The sequence below is a fragment of the Balearica regulorum genome, chromosome 14 (genome assembly GCF_011004875.1).
Source record: "Balearica regulorum gibbericeps isolate bBalReg1 chromosome 14, bBalReg1.pri, whole genome shotgun sequence".
Classification (NCBI taxonomy): Eukaryota; Metazoa; Chordata; class Aves; order Gruiformes; family Gruidae; genus Balearica; species Balearica regulorum.
Genome location: NC_046197.1, coordinates 15,103,573 through 15,126,444, shown reverse-complemented (window position 1 = coordinate 15,126,444; position 22,872 = coordinate 15,103,573). Strand labels below are relative to the sequence as shown.

Genomic DNA, 22,872 nt, shown 5'->3' with positions numbered 1-22,872 from the left:
TGCTCTAACCCCTGGGAAAAAAATCTGTTACTTTCTGCCTGCTCCCTGAGGAGGAGCAGATACTGCTTGTTCTTCTGGTGTTGGTTTGTATTTTTTTCATTACTAAAACACTTGTGTTGGGGCAGGTACTGAGCAGGTCTGTGCATCACCTGCTGCCCTGCATCTTGTACTGGGCCTGTGCCTGTTCCCTTGCTTTGCTCCCAGCCCTGGGGTTTAGGAGATGAGGAAAAAGGACAGGATCCCCCTGTACCCCTGGGGTTTAGGAGATGAGGAAAAAGGACGGACTCCCGCTGTGCTCCTCCATCCAGGCTCTGCAGCTGCTGTGCAGCCTGGCTCCAGGCTCTGCTGTGAGGGCAGAGCTCCCCATCTGCCACCTACACAGCCCAGGCACAGGAGGGAGACGGCTGTGGTGCAGGGGGCTGCTCTCCTCTTCCCCCCACCCAAAGGTGATTTTTGGCCTCCCAGGCTGTGGTAGGGTGCAGGGGGCTTCCAGGGCCCAGGGGAGATTAAACAAGTGATGGGCCAGGAATGTGGCAAGGAATATGTACAATCCTGGGTGAGGACAGATACCTGAGTGTTTTTACAGAGATATTTTTTTCCCCCTTTTTTTCCTTAAGGACAGCTGCAAACTGTTTGCAAGCACTGCCCTGCTAGAGTTTGCTTACAAGGCTTTCTTATTCAAAAGTTTATTTGAAAAAATTAGCTTGTGAGGTCATTATCAGATATATTCAGAAAAACTAGAAGCCCCTGAGACTCCAGGGTCAGCTCCTCTGCCCACTGTTACCCGCTGCTGCGGCTGTTCTCCAGCCTGAAGGTAAAAGCTGAAGGTGAGCATCTAGCTCTACAAAACTGAATATCCACAAGAAAAAAAACAAACTGCTCTAGTAATCTAACAGGGCTTCAACCTACGGGGGTCAGTTAAGAAGCTGGTGGAGGTTGTTTTGCTGCTTTTAATGTTTGTTCAGCATAAGAAAGCATTAGTGGCTGTTCTTCAGCAGGGCTGAGCTCCGTGCCTGCGGCTCCCCGGTTACTGTGGTATGCCGATGTGCAAAAAGGAACGGGACTTAACGCATCTGACATCATTAAAATAATTTTCCAGCCTGCTTTACCCACCCTCTTGAGGGAATACTCTCTCTCTGGCACTGATCCTGGTGGCAGCTCAGCCCCGTCTGGTGCCCTGCAGCAGCAGAAGGGTTGCAACCGATGCCTCGAGGGGCAGGAGCGTACGGGGGTGCCCACTATTAATCATCTTGGGAAGGCAGTGTAAGAGCAGAAATGAAATAGAGCAAAAAAAGTAAAACACGGGAGCTGGGATGCTGAAGAGGGGACGGGTGTCTGCGGTGTCCTCTTCTAGTTGGCTGTTGTGGGGGAAAGAGAGGAAGGAGTCAGTGAGATGGCTCCGGGCCCTCCCACAGCTCAGGCTGCTTTGGCCTGTCTCCATCCCCACCCGCCGCTGCCCCAGCAGAGATTTTGTGCTGCCGTGGTGCCTGGGCCTGTGCCCCCCCAGCCTCTCACCTTTCTCTGCACCCAGCTTGAGCATGTCCACCCCGGAGAAGATCATGTCCTCCGGCTCCATGGCGGTGGCATCTGCGGAGGAAGGGCAGGATGTGGGTGCTGGACCCCTGGGGCTGCCCATCGCCCCCACCCCTCTGAAGGCAGCAGGGGAGAGCCTGCACCCACCCACTGAGCCACGGGTTTCGGGGCAAGAGGGGCTCATGGAAAACCTCGACTGTGTGCCTCTGCTGTCACTGCAGCTACCCGGGGAGGGCGGCGTGCCCGGGGTTTTCAAGGTCCCCTCCATCCTTGACATGCTGGCACCAAAGATGGGTGAGGGGTGCTCTACAGCTTGGACACCCCCCTCTCCTCTCCCTGGCAGCTCTCCTCTTCCCTAACCGCAAGCAAAACGGAGGGCAGCATCCATGCACGCTGCTCGTTCCTCTTCTCCTTCCCCTCCCCGCCGACCTACCAGGGCAGTCCAGCTTTTCCCGAGTGGCAGTGCCCTCAATCCTGGTGCCATTTTTGTAGGAGCACCAGCAGTAGCCCGTGGCGGCATTGCACTGCTTGGGCAGGTAGTCGCCGTTCTCATCGCACTGTGGGCGGAAGTGACCCGGCCGGACACCCCCAGAACTGGCCTCTGCCTGGCACTTAGTTTGCACTAGGGCAATAAAAAAAAAAAGGGGGAGACACCATGAGCCCCCCGGCCCCTTCTGCCACTCGGCAGCCTTGGCGGGAGCTTTTTATCCAGAAACAGTTAAATTAAACGTGAACAAGCCCCACCCCAGTGACCTTGCTAAAGCTCTTGGGCTCGCCAAGGGCTGAGGATTTGGTGTGCTTTCCGGCTTTTCAGCCATTTGCTCATCCCAAATGCCCTGCAGGCAGCGGGCAGCGGCTCTGTGATGGCCTAAAGGCCACCAGCCAGGGGGTCCCCATGAAATGCTGAGGTCCATGACCGGTTGGGGGACAGAGGGGTCGGTTGCCTTTGGGAAGCTCCATGCTGGCACCTCCTGGGGGGTTGCTTCTCCCCAAGGGCAGGTCCTGACCTCCCCCAGCTCAGCAGCCCCGGCCCTGGTACCTTTTTCTGCCGGGATCGTCTTCCGCTCCTCCTGCTTGGGGTTCTTGGCCATTTCAAACAGCAGCCACTTCTGCATCCAGGATTCAAAGGACTGCAATGAGGGCAACCAGCACGTTAACCGGCATGGGGGTGCAGCACAGGGGTGGCCGAGCCACAAGCTCCAGCTTGGGCCAAGGAAGGTTATGAGCACCACGACCTTACTTGGGATGGGAGTAACCCAAGCCTGGCTAAAGCAGGACTTGTTTTTTCCAGGTGGGGACACCCCAGTCCCTCCACAAAGCAGGGTGCTCCTGGAAGGGGAAGAGTAGGATGTCAGCAAGCACTGACCTTCCAGTCTGTATCAGTCATGGTGTTCTTCAGGTTCTTCAGGTTGTCCAACAGGTTGTCCTTCAGCTCCGGGAACTTCTTCCTGGGGTCTGCTTGCTGCGGAGTGACCACCATGGTGAGACAGGGCAAAGAAAAACAAGGTGTGTGTCGGGGTGAAGCGCTGCTTATATCAGCCAGATGGACATTGCCGGAGGCCAGGAGCTCTCAAAAGCACCCCAAGAGACCCCAGACCCAGCCAAGACCCAGCTTGAAGCTGGACAGAGGGTACCACTGTCTCCTGCAGTACAGGGGGCAGCTACGGGGTCAGTGGGGGAGCGGGGAACCTTACCAGCAGCACATGCTTCACTTGGTCCTCGGTTCTGTTGCTAGTGGGGGCCATGACCTCAAGAGAAAAGGCAAAGGGGCAGCGTGAGCGCGAGGGTTGGCAGCAAGCCCCGAGGGCAGCAGGCAGCAGTCAGCGCCAAGCAGCGATGGGCATCTCTTACCGTGTTGCCTGTAGAGGGGGCAAGAGGCAGGACCTTCATGGCCATGGGCATGCTCACCATGGCCATCTTCATCTTGTTCACTGGCTTGGCACCTGCCAAGAAAGAAGTGGCGTGAGGGGTGCTGGGGTGGGTGGTCCAGGGGTGACCCATCCCCTCTCTCTGGCCACCCCACCACCACACAGGTGCCCGTGGGGGCTACTGACTGGCAGGCAGCTTCCTCTGCAGTGCCTCCAGCTGCAGGGTCTGGGAGGTCTTGGTCAGCTTGCTGATCTGCCCGCTCTGCTGGTAGACGAAGTAGACGGTGACAGCCTGGCCGGCAATCAGCAGGGCCACCAGGATGGACAGCGTGGAGAAGGCGGCTTTGCGGCCCAATGCAGACCTGCAGGACATTGAGAGGGAGCTCAGCCCCAGCCACCAGTGGCAGGAGATGTCCTCATACCCTGCTAAACCATACCATACCATACCATAAACTCATACCAACCCCTAAACACCCCCCCCCGCAGCCCACATCACCCCCCCTCGTGCCACCCCAAACACCCCCCTCCCGGGGGGGTTTGCAGCCAGACAAATGCAAATTGCTCCTTCTCGGCATGCAGAAGTGAAATCTCAGCGTGAAGGTCACTCCTCTGCACTGGGGGAACCGAAACCCACTGCGGGGGCGAGGGGGGAAGGCACGGGGGGTGGGGGTTGGGGGGGGGGGGTGTTACCTGAGGAGCACGTGGGCACATGGGGGCTGCGGGCAGGGCACTGCCAGGGGATTTTGGGGCATGGCACTGCTCTGGGCATCGCCTTCTGCGGGATGATGAAGCCACCTGAAGCCTCACCGGTCCCAGGGGGCAGAGGACGTGTCCCATGGAATGCCAGATTACACTTAATTTTTAAAATTTGGTGCAAAAAGCGAAAGTGCGGGGCAGCCCGCGCACAGGCAGCACGCAGGCAGGCCGGGCAGGTGGTGTCGCAGTGATGCCACAGCCTTCGGGTGCCAAGGGAAAGCAAAGCCAAGCACCATGTGGCGCCTGCCAGGCTTCCCCAGGCCAGATCCTGCCCCGCCGAGGTGAACGGGGCACTGGCGGGGTGCAGCAGCACCCCAGGGAGCCACCACCTGCCTCCGCTGCCCGACGAGGTGGGGCACCCATGGGTGCTGCCCAGCTGCCCCTGCTGCTGCAGGCAATGTCCGGAGCGGGACTCGCTGCCTGGATGTCTGCCTAGTGACTGATGATGTCAGAGCTTCCAGGCTTCTGATTGGCTGGAAGTGTTCGATGGAGGGGCCCAAGGGTTTTGGGATATGGGGGCTGGTTGGGACATGGGGGGTGGCCCCACAAAGCCGGCTGGGCTCTGGGTCTGCGCCATGTCCTTGTCTGTCCCATGGCCACCCTCTGTCCTGCCTGCCCCATAACCACGTCATCAGCCGTCCTGCCCCACAGCCACGCTGTGTGCCATCCACCCCACAGCCATGACTTGAGCCATCCTGCCCCACAGCCATGCTGTTCCCTCGTCCGCCCCATAGCTGTGACTTGAACCCGCCTGCCCCATAGCCGTGCCCTCATCTGCCCCATAGCCACCCTGTGAACTTGCCCACCCCATAGCTGTGCCATGCCCCCATCTGCCCCAGAGATACAGTGACCCTCTCAACCCCATGGCCACCCCGTGCCCCTGCCTGCCCCACAGCCTTGCTCCAACCCCTTCTACCCCGTAGCCACACCACGGCTGTGCCCTGTAGCCACAGTGTGATCCCCAACTTCTGCCCCATAGTCGCTCTGTGCCCCCCTGGCCCAACTGCATCCCCTTCCACCCCACAGCCATGCAATGCCCCCTCTGCCCCACGTCCCGTCGTGCCCGCTTTGTCCTCCCCATGCCCCCTAGACCCTGACACCCCCAAGCCCCCCACCCCTGTGCCCCCAGCAGCCGCACCTCTGGGTGTCCCTGACATTGAGCACGCCGCTGCCGCGGTCGGAGATGAGGTCCCGCTGCTCCTCGGCCATGGCTTTGCTGTCTGCACCCCGATGGCAATGAACGCCCCGAGTGCTGCGGATGGAAATACCCCCGGCCCCCACCCTGCCCTGCCACCCCCGGGGGGGGGGGCCAAAAAAAAGCCCCATTGGCTGCCAGCACCTTCATCACCTGTTGCCAGGCAGACCTCTGCTCGGCAGGTCTCCCGTCTAGAAATGATGCTGGATCTGGCTGCGAGCGCCGCAGCCGCTTCGTGGGGCATCGCTTCCCACCCCACCGCCACGGCAGGTCACCATGCCCGGCCTGGTGACACCCTGTGCCATGGGCCTGGGGGCTCTGGTACACCCCGGGGAGGGGGGGGTGGGTGGGCAGGGGGTGGGATATGGGATACAGAATGTGAGAAGTGGGATGTGGAGTTGGGATGGGGGAGGTGGGAGGCAATGCCCGAGGAAGCGGGTGGGATGCAGGGGGTGGGACGCCATGGGGAGAGCTCCCCACACCAAAGGCTGAGCAGGACCCTCCGTGGGGGCATGCTGTCAGGGTACACCCCCCCACACTCACCTTCGCTGCCCCGGAAAAGCCGCACGTTGCCCAAACCTCACCTCAAGGGTCACTTTGGAGCCCCCACCCCCTCCGCCCCAGGTGGAGGTGCTTGGCCAGCACCTCTCAGGCTGAGGCGGCAACAGTTAAAGGACCACAAGTGTTTTCAAGCCCCCCCCTCCCTCTTGCATCACCCCCCTCACCTGCCTGCAGCAGCTTCAGGGGGCTGAACCCCCAAACCTGAGAGAGGACAAGCAACCCCCAAGGTGGGTCCATAGCCCACCCCACGGCCCCGCTAGTGCCACATGGTGACAGCAGCCATCCGCTCCCATAACGCCGATTTTAGGTGATTTTCTACAAGGACCCAGGGCAGCCCAGGCGTAACACATTCCCGACGCCAGCGCTGCGCCGTAGGGCTTGGCCTTGCCGGGCACGCCATACCCAGCACCACGTCGGGACCCAGCACGACCGTGGCCAGGGATCAGCGAAAAGTGAAACTCCAAGTGTGAAACTAAAAGCAATCCGCCCGCGTCACCGGTTACCAGGCAAACGTCCCCGCGCACAGCCCAAGGGCCAGAGAGTGGTAAGGCTGGGGCAGCCTCGAGCAGGTTTCTTCACTGGCTCCATCCCTTCTCCAGGGTCGGTCCCAGAGCCGTCCCGCCGTCCTGGCCAGCCCTGGCAGTGTGCTGGGAGAGCGGGGCTCAGGAATAACCTAAAAGCATTTCCAAGGAGCAGGGCAGGGTCTCCCAGCAGACGCTGTTTCTGCAGGAGAAGCAGGCGCTGGTGGGACGATGCTCTGGCCTCCCAGGTGGGAAATCGCGGGAAGGGCTTTGGGGCTTGGAACCCCATCCCATCCCTGGGTTCACACAACCCAGTCAGGAAAGCCCCGGCGCACCCAGGGGTGCACAGACCCCCTGCCCAGGGGTGTCCATCAGCCTCACCACAGGTTACCCACGTCCCCAGCTCCTGCCCCCACCTGCATTTCTCCCTGGAGGCTATTTTGAAGACAAATAACTTCTCCGCTGCTTTTTAGATGATGCTGCATTTAGAAACCCTCCAAGGTGTTTAAAAAAAAAAAAAACCCCAAGGGAAAATAGGAAAAAAAAAACCACAAAGGTAAAACCCTTCCATACATTTTTCAGCTCTCCCCTCGCTCTCAGCCCGTGGCAGGCATCGGGGGTTTGGGGGCCGCAGGTTTTTCTTGCAGCTCCAGCCCTCACTGGGGCCACAAGCCCCCAGCCCCGGGGCCACGCTCCAGGCACGTTCCGTGACCAGCCTGAGCCGTAAGGGGAACTAAGGAAAATCTGAACAGGAACTCAGCGAGCGAAACCCCCAGCAATTTCACGGAGCTGGAGCCGACTCTGCAAACCACAAACACAGTCGATAAACTGGGGGGGTGGAGGAGACCCCCACTTCCCCCTGTGGACCAGCTGAGCCCCCCCAGTCCCCAGCCCAGGGGGGACTGTCAGCACCGATTCAGCCCTTATTTCGCACACAGACATTTCCATTAACTTAGAATGGTTTGGGTTGGAAGGGACCTTAAAGCCCATCTAGTTCCAAACCCCTGCCATGGGCAGGGACACCCTCCACTAGCCCAGGTTGCCCAAAGCCCCATCCAACCTGGCCTGGAACACTTCCAGGGATCCAGGAGCATCCACAGCTGCTCTGGGCAACCTGTGCCAGGGCCTCATCACCCTCATAGGGAAGAATTTCTTCCTCATGTCTAACTTCTTCAGCACTTTTTGCCCCCACACTACACCATTCTGCACAGGGCCGTGGCATCTGAAGTGTTTTGAGCATGTAAACTGATTTTCCTGGGAAGATGCAGAACTTGTTACAGAGCAGCTTTCAGCCTGCCTCATCCCCCTCTTCCCTCCATAGCCTCGGGACCCAGCGCAGGCTCATCCCCACGCTCTCACCCCCAAGGTTTAGTATTTGTGCATATTTTGTGCTGCCCATGAAAAACACGACATGCACCATCACCAGGGTGGGGAAGCAGCTGTCTTTTTGGGGGAAAAGAAGCCATTTGGGGCAAGAAGCAGTACCAGGACTCAGCTCAGACCTGTTCGTTCCCCGGGGACCTCGACCCAAGCCAGCAGAGCAATTATTTCAAGCAGAGAGGTGGAAATAACCCCACGGGCATTCACGTGAAACCATTCATTACCAGCCGAGCCCCTGTCTCACAGCCCGCAGATCCTGTGCGGGCTGGCACCGGGTGAGCAAACCCACGTTTCTCACTGCCCCTCGGACAACACCCTCGGCAGCACAGGACAGGCAAACCCAAGGGCAAGCGCCATGAAACCCACCCCGTGCTCGGCCAGGAGAGCCTTTCCCTCCAGCCAGCCCTGGGACACGTAACGAGCAGCCCCCTCCGGGCGAGTTTCTCTTCCTCATTCACCATTTCTCCCCTGGGGGGGTTTCACACCGACATGGGAAGTTGTTTCAAAGACGTCAGGTCGACTAAGAAATAAAAGCGATTTTTGCCATTAATTGTGCAGCGAGCCCAGGGAAGACCCTGCCCGTGAGCTGGGCTTACGGCAGCTCTGCCCAGACAGCCCCCCGTGCTGAGCAGAGCTCCCGCTTCCAAAGATTAAGGGCCGATACAGCAAATTCCTCTTCCCGCACTGGGCAAAGCTCCTGCGGCCTGTGCAAACCCCAGAAATCCTCCCCAGGAGGGGGATATGCCGAGCAGGGCAGTAGATCTGGGTTCCTCCTGCCTCGGGTTAGATGTGAGGGTCCTCTCCAGAGCCACGGCAAGGCTCACCACCACTGGAGCTCAGCCTGACCCCGCTACATGGGGGAACCCACCAGATGAAAAGCCCCTTCCATTCCTGTGCCCGGGGAGCGGTACTGAGCAGACACCTTCCCTCGTCCAGGTCTGCCCTAAAAGCAGCAGGGTAAGGCAGCCTGCGGTGGGGTGGCTGTGCTCTGCCTTGGCAGGCAACAGACAGGAGCCACGACTGAGCAGAAAACATCATGAATTGCACCCAAAGAGACAAGGTGTTAGACTTGTACCACTGCAAAGGTCCTGCCTTGGATTTTACCACAGAATGGTTTGGGTTGGAAGGGATCTTTAAAGGTCATCTAGTCTGACCGCCCTGCCACGAGCAGGAACATCTTCATCTAGACCAGGTTGCTCAGAGCCCTGTCCAACCCGACCTTGAACGTTCCCAGGGATGGGGCATCTACCACCCCTCTGGGCAACCTGCTCCAGTGCCTCACCCCCCTCAGCATAAAACATTTTTTCTTTACATCTAGTCTGAATCTCCTTTCTTTTAATTTAAAACCATTACCCCTTGTCCTATGGCTATATAAGAGTAATTAAAGAAATTATTGACTAGAGCCGTTAGTGACACAGCACACCTTTGCCTCCTGCAAAGAGCAGCCTGCTCCCCTGCCCTCCTCCCTCCAGCTCCACGCTGGCTGAGCCACTGCCGGTTTCATGTTTTCGGCACCTTCTCCACACAGAACTTCAAAGAACACCTTGAGTACAGGAAAAGAGCGATTTGAACTGCAAATAGTGCACTTTTAGGACAGTGAGGGAAGTTTATTCTAAAGTTTTCCATGGCCACAGATAAAATTACAAATAAAACACCATGGCTGTGCCAAGGGAAACGCTGGCTTAGGAACATCTGTCCAGGCAGAGATTTTTGTCCACAGAAAGGGGAAGTCACGCATTAAGAAACAGTTTGCAGCAAACCCAGCAGCAGTTAGCTCGCTCACAAGCCCAGCTTTCTTTTCCACAGCAGGGACCCCTCCAAGAGATCATGACTCACTTTGAAACCACAACCATCCACGTAGTTTTCACTGTGAAGACCAGGACGCATCATGACTTCAGATCAGCCAGTCTGGCTTCCTCGGCTGCAAGACTCATCCACTTTCACCACGCAAGAGCGCTCGAGAACTGAAGATCAAGTCCAATGGGAGCAAGAGGCCCTGGATCCAACCCAGGCAGAGTAACTTCACCAGGACAGAGACCGCTTTGAGAGTGGAGCACCTCCACCAACACCACCACCCAAAGCACCCTCTCCCGTGAGGGGGGGAGGCTCGGGAGCAGGCAGGTGAAGGAATCCCCCACAGAGGGCTGGGAAAAAGCCCACGGGAAAGCAGCGAGGTTCTCGAGCCTCAGGAGCTGGAGGCAGACCTCGTCCAGGAGCCCTGGACACCAGAACACCACCTCCCAGCTTCATTTCACAGGTCACATATCATCTATGACTATTCATAATTGCCATGTAACTGTGCTAAGAATCCTAAGGTTTTTCAACCAGTTCTGACAAATAACCATCACTTAAACCTGACCACAAATATTCTCAGACATTTTACCAGCTCCAAGTGAGCTCATGGAGGAGGAAAAGCACGATGAGCTGTAGACACTGCAGGACAGCACACTGACCCAGTGTCAGAACAGGCACTGCACTGTGCAAGGGCTACAGTCACCGTGTCACGGGAGGAGTTTCAACAATTTAATCTCTCTCTCAAGCTCTAGAAGCCACAGCTATTTTAACCGCAAGCATAAAGAACTTTGACACCAGGAGCATACTGATCTTGTAAACTGTACTACTCAAGTATTGCATACCCACGAATCTTCTCTTGGTCTAAAATCCTGCTAGAGATGAGGAAGTGACAGAAACAGGAGGGATTTCAAAGCCTGGAGAGCTAGGAAGAGAATGTTGGCAGCTGTGGAAATGAGCATTTATTCCAGGTGATGGCAGTGCAGTCTACAGAATGGCAAACATCAGTGCAGGAAGCAGGGCGTGACTAAAATGAGGAGTCATTTTTCTTAAACACCTCTGGAAGTGTAAATATCTAAACAGAGCAGCTGAGGGAGCTGTAATTCCAGTGCTTTTAGAAGCTTTCCCAGTGCGCATTCAAAGGCGCCTCAGCCGCAGCAGTACTAATACCCACCCAAACCAGAAGACCAGCTTCAGAGGATAAGGCAGTCGTGGATGTAATTAAACCGAAGCTGCTCAACTTCTGAGCGTGCCTCAGTAAGAAAACAGGCAGCTGAGCCGAGGTTTAAAAGAGAGCTTTAATAACCAAAGGTGCAGCATTGTTTACAGACGACGTCCACGGCGACCACCCTTTCTGCGAGTGCTGTCAGATGGGATGGGAGTGACATCCTCTGTGGGGAGAACCACAAAACACACTGTTACTTTCCAGAGGTACCCCAAGACACCAAGTGGGCACAGCCACCCCAACCCCAGCAGTCACCCCCATAGGATCCACGCACAGGTGGAACGAACGCTCCACGGGAGCGAAGGTATTTGTGAATTCGCCAAGGGCTTTTCACGCTTAGGAAGCGAAAATCCCCGTCGCCCAATCCCACTTGGGCCAGGCAGCCACAGCCTTTCCAAAGAAACAGAGGGTGCTCGGAGCAACTTTCAAAGCAACCAACACCACTGCTTCTTGTGATTCCCCAACAACGTTTGGGACTCTCCTGTAAACAGCTGGAGAATTCAGTTATTACTGAGTCACCGTCTTACACCGAGACCAGTGCAATGCTTCTAGGTGATGGAACGGCTCTGGCACAAACGCTGTTACGTCAGAGGAGCATCAGCATCCTGCTGCGCAGCCGGGGTTTATCATGCAGACAGAAACTTGGTTTCTGAGGTCTGCTCACGCCACCTCCTGGTGAATCATCAGTTTAAGAATCTGTCTAAACTAAGTCATACCTACAGTGCCACCTGACAGAGGCCAAGCAGAACCTCCCAACATCAAACCAAGCAGCATATATACCTGCAAAGCTCCTTTCACTAAATAATCCCTCAAAACTATAGTGTTGGGTTTGGTTTTTTTTTAAGCAGCAAGGCTCTGCACTGATATACCAACGACATACATGCCCAGCTATCACCACTCACCAATGCGGCCGATCTTCATTCCAGACCGGGCCAGAGCTCTCAGGGCTGACTGGGCACCAGGTCCAGGAGTCTTGGTCCTGGAGGAGAGAACCAGAACCCATAATCCCTTAAGTGACTCAGAAGTTGGACACAGTTCACAAACAAGTGACAGCATTAGAATCACAGTTTCCCCACCCCAAAACACCCAGGTACCAGAACTCACCTCCTCCTGTCCCCAGACCCAAACCATTCACACACCATCAGCCACCAGACATGCACTTCCCTGTCACTCCACAATAACACATCTCCAAGTTGACAGCACCTCCCTATTCACTACCAGATAAATAAGAGCACCCCCAGCTCCAGGCAAGTGAAGACACCCATTCAGCATGAGTTCCAGATGCTCAGCAAGAGATGACATCAGCCAGTCACCACACAAAGTGACAGACACCCTTCGGGCCAAGTTTAAAGACAAGTTCACAGGGTCCATCCATTTTCCCAACTGACACAGGACAAAGAAGGGATGTGGCGCGATCTGACACGGTTCAAAGACTGGACACATCCTCTGGGAAGGCTGGGCCCAGCCCCTCCAACGTACCTATTGCCGCCAGTAGCACGCAGCTTGATGTGCAGGGCAGTGATGCCCAGTTCCTTGCACCTCTGGGCAACATCCTGGGCTGCCAGCATAGCTGCGTAGGGAGAAGACTCGTCTCGGTCGGCCTTCACCTTCATGCCACCAGTCACACGGCAGATGGTTTCCCTGCAAAAGGGAAAGGGGACATTAAGAAAAAAGCCCTTCCTCTTTCCTCCCCACAAACCAGCTTCTGGCTACAGACAGAACCTATTTTTTTTATGTCTTAATGTTTTCTTTTTACTGGATCAATAAGCTGCCAATCCAGTAGCTTGAATGCAACATTCATCACACAGGAACACACCAAGCCACCTGGTCTACGTTCATGTACGCACACCATCTGATCTTACAGCTCAGCAGAAGCTCAAGGACTTTGGTAGAACCTCTGGCCAAATCTAATTTCTGGTTCCAAAACCAAAGCAGCCAGGTAGCGCAGCAAGGTGGCCGGTGTTCAGTACGTACTTGCCAGAGAGATCAGTCACGTGGACGAAAGTGTCATTGAAGGAAGCAAAGATGTGGCAGACACCAAAGACGTTTTCTCCTTCAGCAACCTGAGGTCCCAAGCTGATGACCTGTTCTTCCTTCTTCTCCTTGCCCTTACGAGGTGCCATTTCTGAACAAAAAAAAAAAAGAGAGAAGTCCGAGTGAGGATGGATTTCTCAACATTCTCTTACAGGATTTTATGAACCTCCCTGCTACTGCAACCTTTTCCCAAGCAACATAAATGGATTACCAACAGTAAAATGCAGGGAGTAATTCTGGCATATAACTGGACTTCTTAAAAACCCCCAATGTTGCCTGCTTTGCTGCTTGCTGGCGGACAGGCCACCACCCACAACTGCATAGTGGGGTCTCCAGCTGCACCTGACAGCAGGAGCTACCCACGCTGTGCTTCACAGCAGCTGATGTCCCCAGGCACCACTGCAGCAGAACACATGGGAGCCCCTTTGCTTGATAACCAGACGCGCTGAGAACTTCCCCTTGCTCATTTACATGACTTTACGGAAACAGAAGACCTAACCAATTATTAAAGACCTGGGTACCATCACAAAACTCTGACTCTCCAGACCTTTCAAGTACTACCTTGGGTTCTTACATGTTACTGGTCTGCTAACCGGGACTAGCCCAGGTAAGTACTCTGCCTCCAAACCCTGCAGCCAGCTACGGAAGGTGGCAGGTGTGGCACTCGGCAGTGCTTGGTCAGACAGCCGGGGATCCTGTGCATCTGCCCCGGAGCACAGGAAGATGGTTCCCTATAGCCCTCTCCTGCCAAACACCAGCTACAACTGGTGCTTTGTACAAGAGAACTTCCCTAGTGAAGTCATTTAGCCCAAGCATGACCTACTTCCACCCACAGACCGTAGCCCGATGGCCCTCTCTCCACAGAGCAGCACTGAGCTCAGACGGCCACTCCGACAAAGCCCGTCCCCTTCCCGACAGCCAGCCCAAGGTTCCAGGGACGTTTACCGCTCCAGCTGGGCCCGTAAAGCCCAGCAATACCCACACGACAGACAAAGCAAACGCTGCTATTAACCTCAAAACAACGTACCCGCTGCTCCTCAGCGCTCACCCGAAACCGCACCGGGCCCAGCCCCGACCGCCCAGGGCCCAGCGGGCAGGAGAAGGCTCACACCGCCGGGACCGGGGGCGGGCCGGCCCCCAGCCTCGGCCGAGCACAGAGCCGCGGCCCTGCCCCGCGGCCCGACCTCCCCGGTCCTCCACTCGGCCGGGCCCGGCCGCTCTCCACCCCTAACCGGGAGCGCCGGGTCTGCCCCGAGCGCGCAGCTACTCCAGCCCCCGGCTAGCCCGCGGCCTAGCACCCCGCTCCGCCAGCCACGCCAGGCGTACTGCCGCACGGAGCCCCGGGCCCGAGGAGGCGGGCAGGGATACCGCGGCGAGGCGCGGGCGGGCGGATGGCGGCGGATACACCGCAGCCCCACACTCACCTCCCCGTCTCCTCCGGAGGCCGCCGCTGGAAAGGAAGCGACCGGGGTCAGGGGGCGGAGGTCACCTCCGCTCACCCGGAAGTGATGGCGGGAGGCGGCCGAGTGCTGTGAGGGAAGCGGCATTTCCCCGATCGCAGGATTCTGTCCCGATCTCGATCCCGCCGAGCTGGGCGCCGCCGCGTAAACGGTGAACGGCGCTCCCGAGGGCAAGTCGGGTCGACCTCCCCGAGATGGCGCGGCCGCTTCTCCCCCGGGTCCCTTCCAAAGATGGCGGCGTCATCCTCCCTGGGGTCCCTCCCCAAGATGGCGGCGGCCGCTGGCCGAGGAGCCCTCCCCAAGATGGGGGCGGGTGTGTGCGTGCGCCTGACAGAGCCAGGAGAGCTGTGGAAACGCCGGCCTGAATCAGTTTAAAACACAACTGGAGGAAAATCGGTGTAACGCCAGCACGCAGTTCGCTTCCTCCCGGCCACGCAGCCACAGCCAGCGCTGCCTGTGCTCCGCTAGAGCCGGGCCAGGGCGCAGGCCGTTCCCCTTCGCTTCGCTGTCAGGTGGCTGAGCGCGGTGAGGTGCCATGGGCGTCCAGGCAGCTGCTTTTCCCTGCCCCGAGCTCAGGCGGGAGCCTGGACTGGAAGGAGGTGTTTGGGAATTTCACCCATGCAGGGATGTACATGCAGGTTATAGTATGTGGAAGTCTGGAGTACTTTCGTTTAAGGAGGTAACAGGAGAGGTTTTAATACGCGTAATTCTCTGTTGGGAGGTCAGGCAGCTGACGTGAGCGGCGCGGACTTCGCAGCTATAAGCGACGGTGCAGGGACTACCTCCTAGAGCCATCAGTGGGGAAGATTTGTTCCACCTCTACAGCAAGCATAGTGTAAATTTGTAAAGTTTTACATTAAGATGGTCCAGCAAATGAATATTTTGTGTGGTTTTAGGGGAGCATCCCCTTGCCCAGCAAGGCTGATATCTTTCAGGGTACCTTGTCCTGTCTCTGGCCGAGCATCCCAGGTCCCTCTGGGGTGCAAACCTCTCGGCTGACATTAGGGAGAAGAGGTTTGGGCTCCTGCTCGCCTCTGCTGGGCTTCTGCCCCAGGAAAACTCTCTGTGCCCATGGGTGCCACCGTAAAGCCTGTCTTGACTCCGCAGGCCACCCTCGCCCGCTTCTCTCTTCATTAGCAGTTTGCCGCTGCATCAGGGATCTTCCTGCTTAAATAATGAAGGAGAGGCTTTTAAAATATACATCGGTGGGACTGCTGTAATTCCAGTCCAGGGCTCCAGTGACACAGCCGTGGCCTGGTTTGAAGGAAGGGGGAGGGAGGGGGCTCGCAGCAGGTGAGCGCTGCAGAGGTCGGCCTGCGTCACACCCCGTGTGCCGTGGTGACTGGGTGACGCGTCCGAGAAGGAGCTGTGGGGACGGTGAAGGGTGCACGTGCAGCCGAGCCAGGCAGGGTGGGTTTCTCCCCAAGGAGCCACGCGGGCTGCGATGATCCTCCATGAAGCTTGCACCAATCTACAGGTCTTCTCCTGGAATCAATGCAAGCCAGAGAGGCAAGGAAACAGCAACCCTCCACTTATGGGGGAACAGGCTGAAATAACCAGATGAGCTTCTATAAAAACCCAAACCAACTCAGCAGTTCAGAATCCACTGCTGCCCTCCGTCCCAAAGCAGCTGGGAGGCAGGCTGCTCCCAGTCCCTCCAGCCTCTGTGAGGGATGGGGCTTTCTCTGCTCCCCAGGACAAATTCTTCGCTCGCTCTTTGCCTTGCACCAGTCCTGGCGTGTTTTCAAGGGAACTGTCTTGCCCTGCAAAACGTTCCTGGGCCCTGAATGCCAGCCCTGAGCAGACTGTCCTGGCTGCTGAGGACAGCGCTGAGGGCCTTCCAGGGCTGGGATGAGCGAGAAGGGAGGATTGCATCCTCCAGCCTGGCCAGGAAGGATGCTCAGGCCACGGTGGGGTCAGCGCCAGGGACCATGTGTATTTGCTTTGAGAAATCCCCCAGATTTAGTTCCTTAATGGGTAATTAACATTCCAGCTGCTCCTTGGTAATAGCCTCCCCAGCCCATGGGAAACCCACAGACAGAGTGACGCTGCAGGCGGGTTTCATAACTCAGCCGGTGACTAAACAAAAAGGAGCCCGAGAGCCAAGGCAGATGGAAACGCTGCTCTCGACCTTTTCTACTGCCCGGGCCTTGGCCCTGGTGTAAATCGGTCCTGGCTGAGAGGGGTCAGTAGGAAGCAACTGGGCTGACCTGTGGAGCCCTCAGCTCCTGGCTTCCCGCAAGCAGGAATTTTTGGTGCTCGGATGTTGCTGTTTCCGTGGCTGCATCTCGTTCCCACGAGCCACCAGTCTGGTGGCCTTGCTGGTGGCCTTGAAACAGGGACCGGAGCTGGAAGAGGCCAAAACCCTCCCTGGAGGCTCAACCCTCGCTGTCAGCCTGGTATGGAGCAGGGTCTGTGGTCAGGGCTGTCGCAGGGCTGGTGGGAAGAGCCCCAGGCCCTTCAAAATGGCGTTTTTCTTCTAACCCTGGCAAAGAGAAATTCAGGAGCCCAAAAGCAGCCTTTCATAGGTTAAAAAAAAAAAAGAAAAAGAAAAGGTTTTCCATTAATTTTTAGGGCCGTTTTTAGTTTCAGAAAGGCAGTTTGTGCATGCACACATGTAAAATGATGTGTCAGAAACAAGCATAAGAAGATTAAAAAAGAAATCTCCAACGCTGAAGTTAAAGCACTTAAAGAATTGGCAGGGACTTCAAGAGCCAGTTTCTGGTCCTAATGAAGTCGGTGGAAGTGCTGCCATGGACTTCAAGGGGACCATAATTTGGCTGTAACTCAGTAGGAAGCTGACTGTGTTGATTAATAAATTGGAGACAACGTGGAGGAAAGCCGCTGAACTTCTTTCTGACAGATGTGCTGAAGAAGAGCCTGTAAGTTAAAGCGTGCAGGAAAGGAACCGGTTTCCTTTGTGTTTGCAGACGGAAGATAATGGGGAAAAAAAGCTACCTGATACTCATGTAAAATGGTAGAGCTGGTATTAATAAATCCCAGTGCTTTTCTGAGCAGCCTTCTGTTTCCAGCGAGTAGGTCATTCTTTTTTTTAAAAAAAAAAAGTATTAGCAAATGCCAGACCAAGCATTCAACAAATTCCTTTTTCTCAGAAGCAATTATTCAGTGGAAAACTTTACCGCTGGAGATTGTGGATTCTGCAGATTGTCCTCGGAGTTTGGTGCGTGCCTTTGATTACTCATTGCTGGCTTTTTTGCTTGATGATTTGTGCATGAATCTTCTCTGCTAAAACTCTGACGGAGGTTAGCATGGCCTCAGAAAGCTGTTCCCGGTGCAGATACATTTTCAGGCTGAGTTTGCAAATCATTTAAGGCTGAAAAAAATAATCCCTTTAATACCCTTTACAGCAGTTCATAGTTTAAAAACTTCCTGTTTGTCCCTTTTTGTTTTCTGAGCTTTCAAGTACCTTTGGTGTAGGCAAGATATTCAGGGATCTTCAGAGAAAAGGCTTGTGAGGGAAGTGAAATGTTTAAGGATAAGAAGTCTTTGACTTCAATGAATGCTTTGGAGTGCGTTTGAAAGTTTGCAGCCGTAATTGTCTACAATTCTTTGTGTCTCCTTCCCTACAATTTCCTTTCTTCTTTTCTTTTTGTTTGTTTATCTGCCCATTTCATTTGATTGAAATTGCTTCCTCGCCTCCCCTTAAGTCAGAAGCTCTCCCAGAGCATGCTGCAAAAGCCAAACCCAACAGACCTGCTGCTGCATCTCATCCCTGCCGGCTGGACACAAAACTTGTCCCCATGGGCTGGAGATGAAACCCAGCGGGGTCTTCATGCGCTGCATCCCTTCTCACACAGTGAGGTGGTGAGACAGACCCGGGCGGCTGGTTTTGGCACTTAATGCCAGAGTAGAGCGTGTATCTGCATGCAGGGAGGGCAGGGACAGCAGTGGAGCTGCTGAGCCATGTCGGGCTCATTTTTCCTCTCTGAGGAATGAAGGGAATTTTGCAGGTCCAGGGACAGCCAGCCCGTGACTCAGATATGTACTGTGAGCTTGGAGTCAGGGTGGAAAAGCTGAAAGGATGTGATGAACTGGCTCTCCGAAATCACACCCGGGTTCTGCGGCTCAGGATCTCAGGCTTAACTGGCTTCACAAATCTAACACGAAGGGTGCACATGCACGGGGAGAAAGATAAATGTAACTGGCCTGACAGCCCAGTTACACCAAATGTGCTGCCTGGGCCTTTTACCCTTTGGGATACCCCATCACGCTCGTCCTGGGGAGCAGCGGCGAGAGCAGGGATGGGAACGTTGCAGGGTGGATGACCCAGGCCTGGGGATGGAAGGAGCTCTCCATTGGGAGGTTATCGCATGGCTCACGGCCTTCCGCCGTGCCCTGACACGACAGGGACCTGAGGAGCCAGGAGCTGTGCTGGGCAGGGGATACATGGAGCGGTCGGTGGGGGGGCCAACCCCGCTGGGTGCGGGGGATGCCGCTGACCCTCCGAGTCCCGCGGTGTCTGCGGCCGGGGCGCCCAGCGCCGCCTTCCCCGGCCCGGCCTTTGGGGCTGTGCCGCGGCCCGGGCACGGAGCCCAGGGCGGCCCCCGGGGCGGTGCTCCCGGGCCGGGGCCTGTCGGGGGGGCGGCGGGGGGCCGGGCCGGGCCGGGCGGCGGGGCGGTGCCTGGCCGGGGCGGCGGGCGGGACGCGCCGAGCGGGGCCGGGCCCAGCGGAGCCGAGCGGAGCGGAGCCGGAGCGGGCGGCGGTGGCGGCCTGGCGGAGCGGCGCGGGCCCGGCCGGGCTGGCAGGTACGGGCCGACCGGGGCGGGAGGCGGCGGCGCAGACAAAGGGCGGCCGCGCCAGGAGACAGCGCGGGCCGGGACCCGCCGGGCCTTGCACCGCCGCCGGGCCGGGCTGGGGCGGGGGAGCCGGGCCCCGCCGCCCTTCTCGCCCCCGCCCCCCCCCCCCCCCCCCGGGCACGGCCGCTCCGCCCGCGCCGACCCTCCCCTTCCCTTCGGCAGGTCGCTGCGGTGCCCGGTGCCCCTCGGGAGGAGCCGGTCGGGGTCGGGGGTCCGGCGGGGCCTGCGGGACGGCGGAGCGAGGGGTCCGGGCACAGAGTCCTCTTCGCCCCGCCACCCGCAGCAGCACCCCGAGTGCTCGGCTCCGTCAGGCCTCACGTCCCGCCGTGTCTTCCCACGTTCCTTCCACCGGTGCGCTGCACGGGGGGGGCTCTGGAGGAGAAGGCGAAGCTGTGCGGGGTGCCCTCGCCCCACCGCTGCCCGGGCATCCCACCTCGGCGTTGGGCACTGCCGTGCTGCTGGCAGGGGTGGGATGCTGGCCGCCTGGCAGGGGGGGGATGCTGGCCGCCTGGCAGGGGTGCTGCTGCCGCCAGAAAAGTCGGGGCCGAGCTGCAGCATGGGCGCTGAGGGCGTGGGGTGCAAGGCCTAAAGCGTCCCCGCTCTGGAGGAGCGTGAGTGGAGTTAGTTAATAAAGGATTGAAGGAGATCGGAATGGTATGGCTGAGAGCCGTTTTGATGGCGCACACCTTTTGCATGGCACGGCTTGTCTAGCCTGGCTGGAGTCTCCGTAAAGCACCTTATTGCTCCCTCTGGAAGAGGTCCTCGCGTTTACCAAGCCACCAGGGAACTCCTGGGCCTTTCATGCATAGCTGTATTTATTTTTTCCCCCAAGTCTTTTGTTTTTTTGCCTCCACCGCTGCACAGGCAGGCTTTCCCCTGCTGATGGGGGCAGCCCGCGATGCCCGGCGGTGCAGAAACCATGCCAGCTGGGCCACCTTTCGGCATCACCTGGAAGGCTCTGCTTCCCTTGGAGGCTGGTGCTCGCTCCCAGCTCTGCGATCCCATCCCAACGCCGGGGCTCTCCCTTCCCGCAGTCCCAGCTGGCTGCTGCTGCAGCACGCCGTGGGGACGGTCTTCTTCCCGCTACCGGTGCTCGCAGGGTTGGGAAGCTGGCGCCTTGCAATGCGTCTTTGTCACTGACAGCCTTGAAACAGCAGCTCTTCCTGCAGCGAAGCAGCATCTTTGTTACTTTAATCTCGAGTGTGTTTTTTACCGGGGCTGGGCTGGTGCAGGCGAGGAGGCGAGTGACCCCGTGTCTGCTCCTCTCGGCTGCGCACGGGGACCGCGGCCGAGGAAGTCATCCTTTTCCAAATAAAACAACCAGGACGAATTCAATAGGAAATAAGTTCCTTGCTTCTGAGTGAACTTGTCGTGGGTGGAGAAGAAGGAAATTAAACAATAGAAAAAACGTGCGGGGCTAGTCTGGTGGGATGGCCGAGCATCTTCGCCCGTGTCGGTGCTCCTTTTCGGCAAGGATGGCAAAGGCGATGGCGATGCTCACGCTTCCCAACACCCCTCCATGTCTGGGGCATCAGTGTGGGGAAGCCAGGTCCTCCTGCGTTGCCGTCCTGCCAGCCCCCGAGCCACCCCGTGGGGTCATCTTGCTTGGCCTCGCTGCGTGCCGTGACACCTCGCTGGCTGCAGCCTCCAAATTCCTCCCTTCCCGCCTGGAGCTGCTGGCGCAGATGCTGACAGGGAAGCTCACGCACGCAAAGTCTTTCCCGCTTCCTGCGCCTTTGGGAAGTTGATGGGTCTGGTGTGGTCATGTTTGGGTGGGAATGGAAAACCCATCCCAGCCAAACGGACTTTTTATTACACGTTGGTTTTGGTTTTTTCCCCCTTTTTCTTTCTATGTGGTGTTGTCAGTATTCTAGAACAGGGCGTGTTTTAATGCACTGTTGATGGTAATTTAAACACAAGAAATAAGACACCTCTCAAGTAAAAAACTTGAGCAAAGAGGGAATGATTAGTATTTGTTTCAGTAGCGTGTTGTGGTGAAGTATCGCACGGCTGAGCATGTCCCTGCTGCAGAGTGTCACCAGCACCACCTGCCCCTCTCTGCCTGCAGGCTCTGGCTTTTATAACCAGGTTTGATTTTGGGGACCCCTCTGGGTGCCTGGGCTGGGGATAGAGGACTGTGGTCCCACCAAGCATCCCATCTTGGGGGTTCTGGCCAGGTGCTGGAGCTGGAGCTGCTCTCTTGGCTGTTTGTGCTCTGGGGCAGGGTCATGGAGGGCTTTGCTTGAGAGGGGGTTTGTAGAATTGTACCTCCTAGATGTACCTTATTGAGTGGTTTTTATATTTTTGGCTGTTGAGGTAGAGCCTGCTAGAATGAGGTTAGGACTCAAGGCAGAGAGAGAAGAAAGATAGTAAGCTCCTATGTCTTGCGATGGCTTCATGGCCACAGAGAGCCAGGCTTCCCAATCCACCTCACCAATGTTTCCAGCCCAGCTCCTGAAGGCACTTTAGGACCTCAGGAGTGCCCTTGACTTCCTTGTGTGTTTTTGGCCGAGGTGGTGGCATTGCTTTGTGCATTTTTACCATGTGCCATTGTCACGTATGGGCCAGGGGCTTTGGAGCCTGAGACAGGGGAAGGAGGGCCCGGGTGGAGGGAAAGCATGATGCTGCTTTCTTGGAGACCAGCTCACAAGCCTTGGGCACTGTGAGGACTCATTCCCCAAGCGCCTACAGGAGATGGTGCCCCCTGCACCCCCCTCTGCTCCCGTCCCCAGGTGCGGAGGAGCAGGGCAGCCCTCACGCCGGGACCCCTGGAAGGGCTGAGTGAGTCACACGGTGCAGATGTGGGGAGAGGGCAGCCTGTAGCTTATGATTCATGATGTTTTCCTGCAAAAACCACCGACTGTAATGGCAGAGCTTGCGGAAGACAAATCAATATCGAGCCGTAAATCCCATACGTGACTGTCGGCTGGGTGGCGAGGGGGCTGGGGTTTGGAGTGCCTCAGTCACCGCCTCCTCCCCAAAAGAAGCAGGACCTTGCTGCAGTCCTCTCCCCAGAAAAGGGGCTGAGATCCCCGGTGCTACCTTCAGGTGGCAAAAGTCTTCCTGGAAGGGTTTAGGAAGGTCAAGAGATCCCTAAATATGGGGTATCCCAGGAAGAGATGCCCTGGTATTTATGCGAGGGGCACACCTGGAGTACAGCCCTGCTCCTGGTCTGGACCAAAGCTGTGGAGATGCAGGTTGTCTTGCAGAGACCGCGACTCTCTCGCAGGGGTTGTGCCCTGTTGTCCCCCTTCTGCCAAGGAACCCAAAATATCTTGGAAATCTCATCACTGATGTAAAGCAGAGAAGAAGAAATGTTTCCTGTCTCTCTGGGCTTGGGCATGGTGAGGGTTGGTTTTACAGCGAGGGGTGTCCCTCTCGGCTCCCTCCACCGCCCGACGGCTCTGCATATGGTCCGGAAGGATGGCAGCCCCCAGGGTGTCCCTGCTCCTCGGGGCAGCCTGCTGCTCTCTTGGCTCTGCCTCCTGAGCCTCGGCCTTGGCAAAACCCAAATGCCTTCCAGCTACTTGTCAGCTTCTCGCTGAGTATCCCCCTTCCTTCCCGACCACCGTCTGCTTCTTCACAGCCTTACATAGCCCTGCTGCCCCAGGGCTTGGAGCCTGAAGCGGTGTTTTCGGCTTAAAAAGAAGGGATGCATTAAAAAGTGTTAACAGCACAGTCCTGAAATATGGCTGCAAAATGCTATCGATGCCTGGAGTCTAAACGTACAG

At 57.1% G+C, this 22,872-nt stretch overlaps 2 protein-coding genes across 5 annotated transcripts; both read right to left on the bottom strand.

Annotated features, from left to right (window-relative positions):
• Window positions 1-670: 670 nt before the first annotated feature.
• On the bottom strand, window positions 671-5,442 carry CD74 (CD74 molecule). Of its 4 annotated transcripts, XM_075766830.1 has the most exons (9): window positions 5,296-5,442; window positions 3,588-3,763; window positions 3,385-3,476; window positions 3,228-3,281; window positions 2,900-2,995; window positions 2,573-2,663; window positions 1,967-2,155; window positions 1,516-1,587; window positions 671-1,358 (listed from the first exon to the last, which is right to left on the bottom strand). In XM_075766830.1, exons 1-9 carry the CDS (start codon window positions 5,364-5,366, stop codon window positions 1,351-1,353), a joined length of 849 nt encoding a protein of 282 aa, XP_075622945.1. In that variant the 5' UTR covers window positions 5,367-5,442; the 3' UTR covers window positions 671-1,350. The 4 variants fall into 4 exon arrangements, with proteins under 4 accessions (XP_075622945.1, XP_075622946.1, XP_075622943.1 ...); XM_075766831.1 differs by lacking the exon at window positions 1,967-2,155 and having other exon boundaries at window positions 5,296-5,439; XM_075766828.1 differs by having other exon boundaries at window positions 936-1,587; window positions 5,296-5,437.
• Window positions 5,443-10,886: 5,444 nt separating this feature from the next.
• On the bottom strand, window positions 10,887-14,425 carry RPS14 (ribosomal protein S14). The gene is made up of 5 exons (XM_075766838.1): window positions 14,289-14,425; window positions 12,805-12,955; window positions 12,310-12,471; window positions 11,733-11,809; window positions 10,887-10,996 (listed from the first exon to the last, which is right to left on the bottom strand). Exons 2-5 carry the CDS (start codon window positions 12,951-12,953, stop codon window positions 10,929-10,931), a joined length of 456 nt encoding a protein of 151 aa, XP_075622953.1. The 5' UTR covers window positions 12,954-12,955; window positions 14,289-14,425; the 3' UTR covers window positions 10,887-10,928.
• Window positions 14,426-22,872: the final 8,447 nt, after the last annotated feature.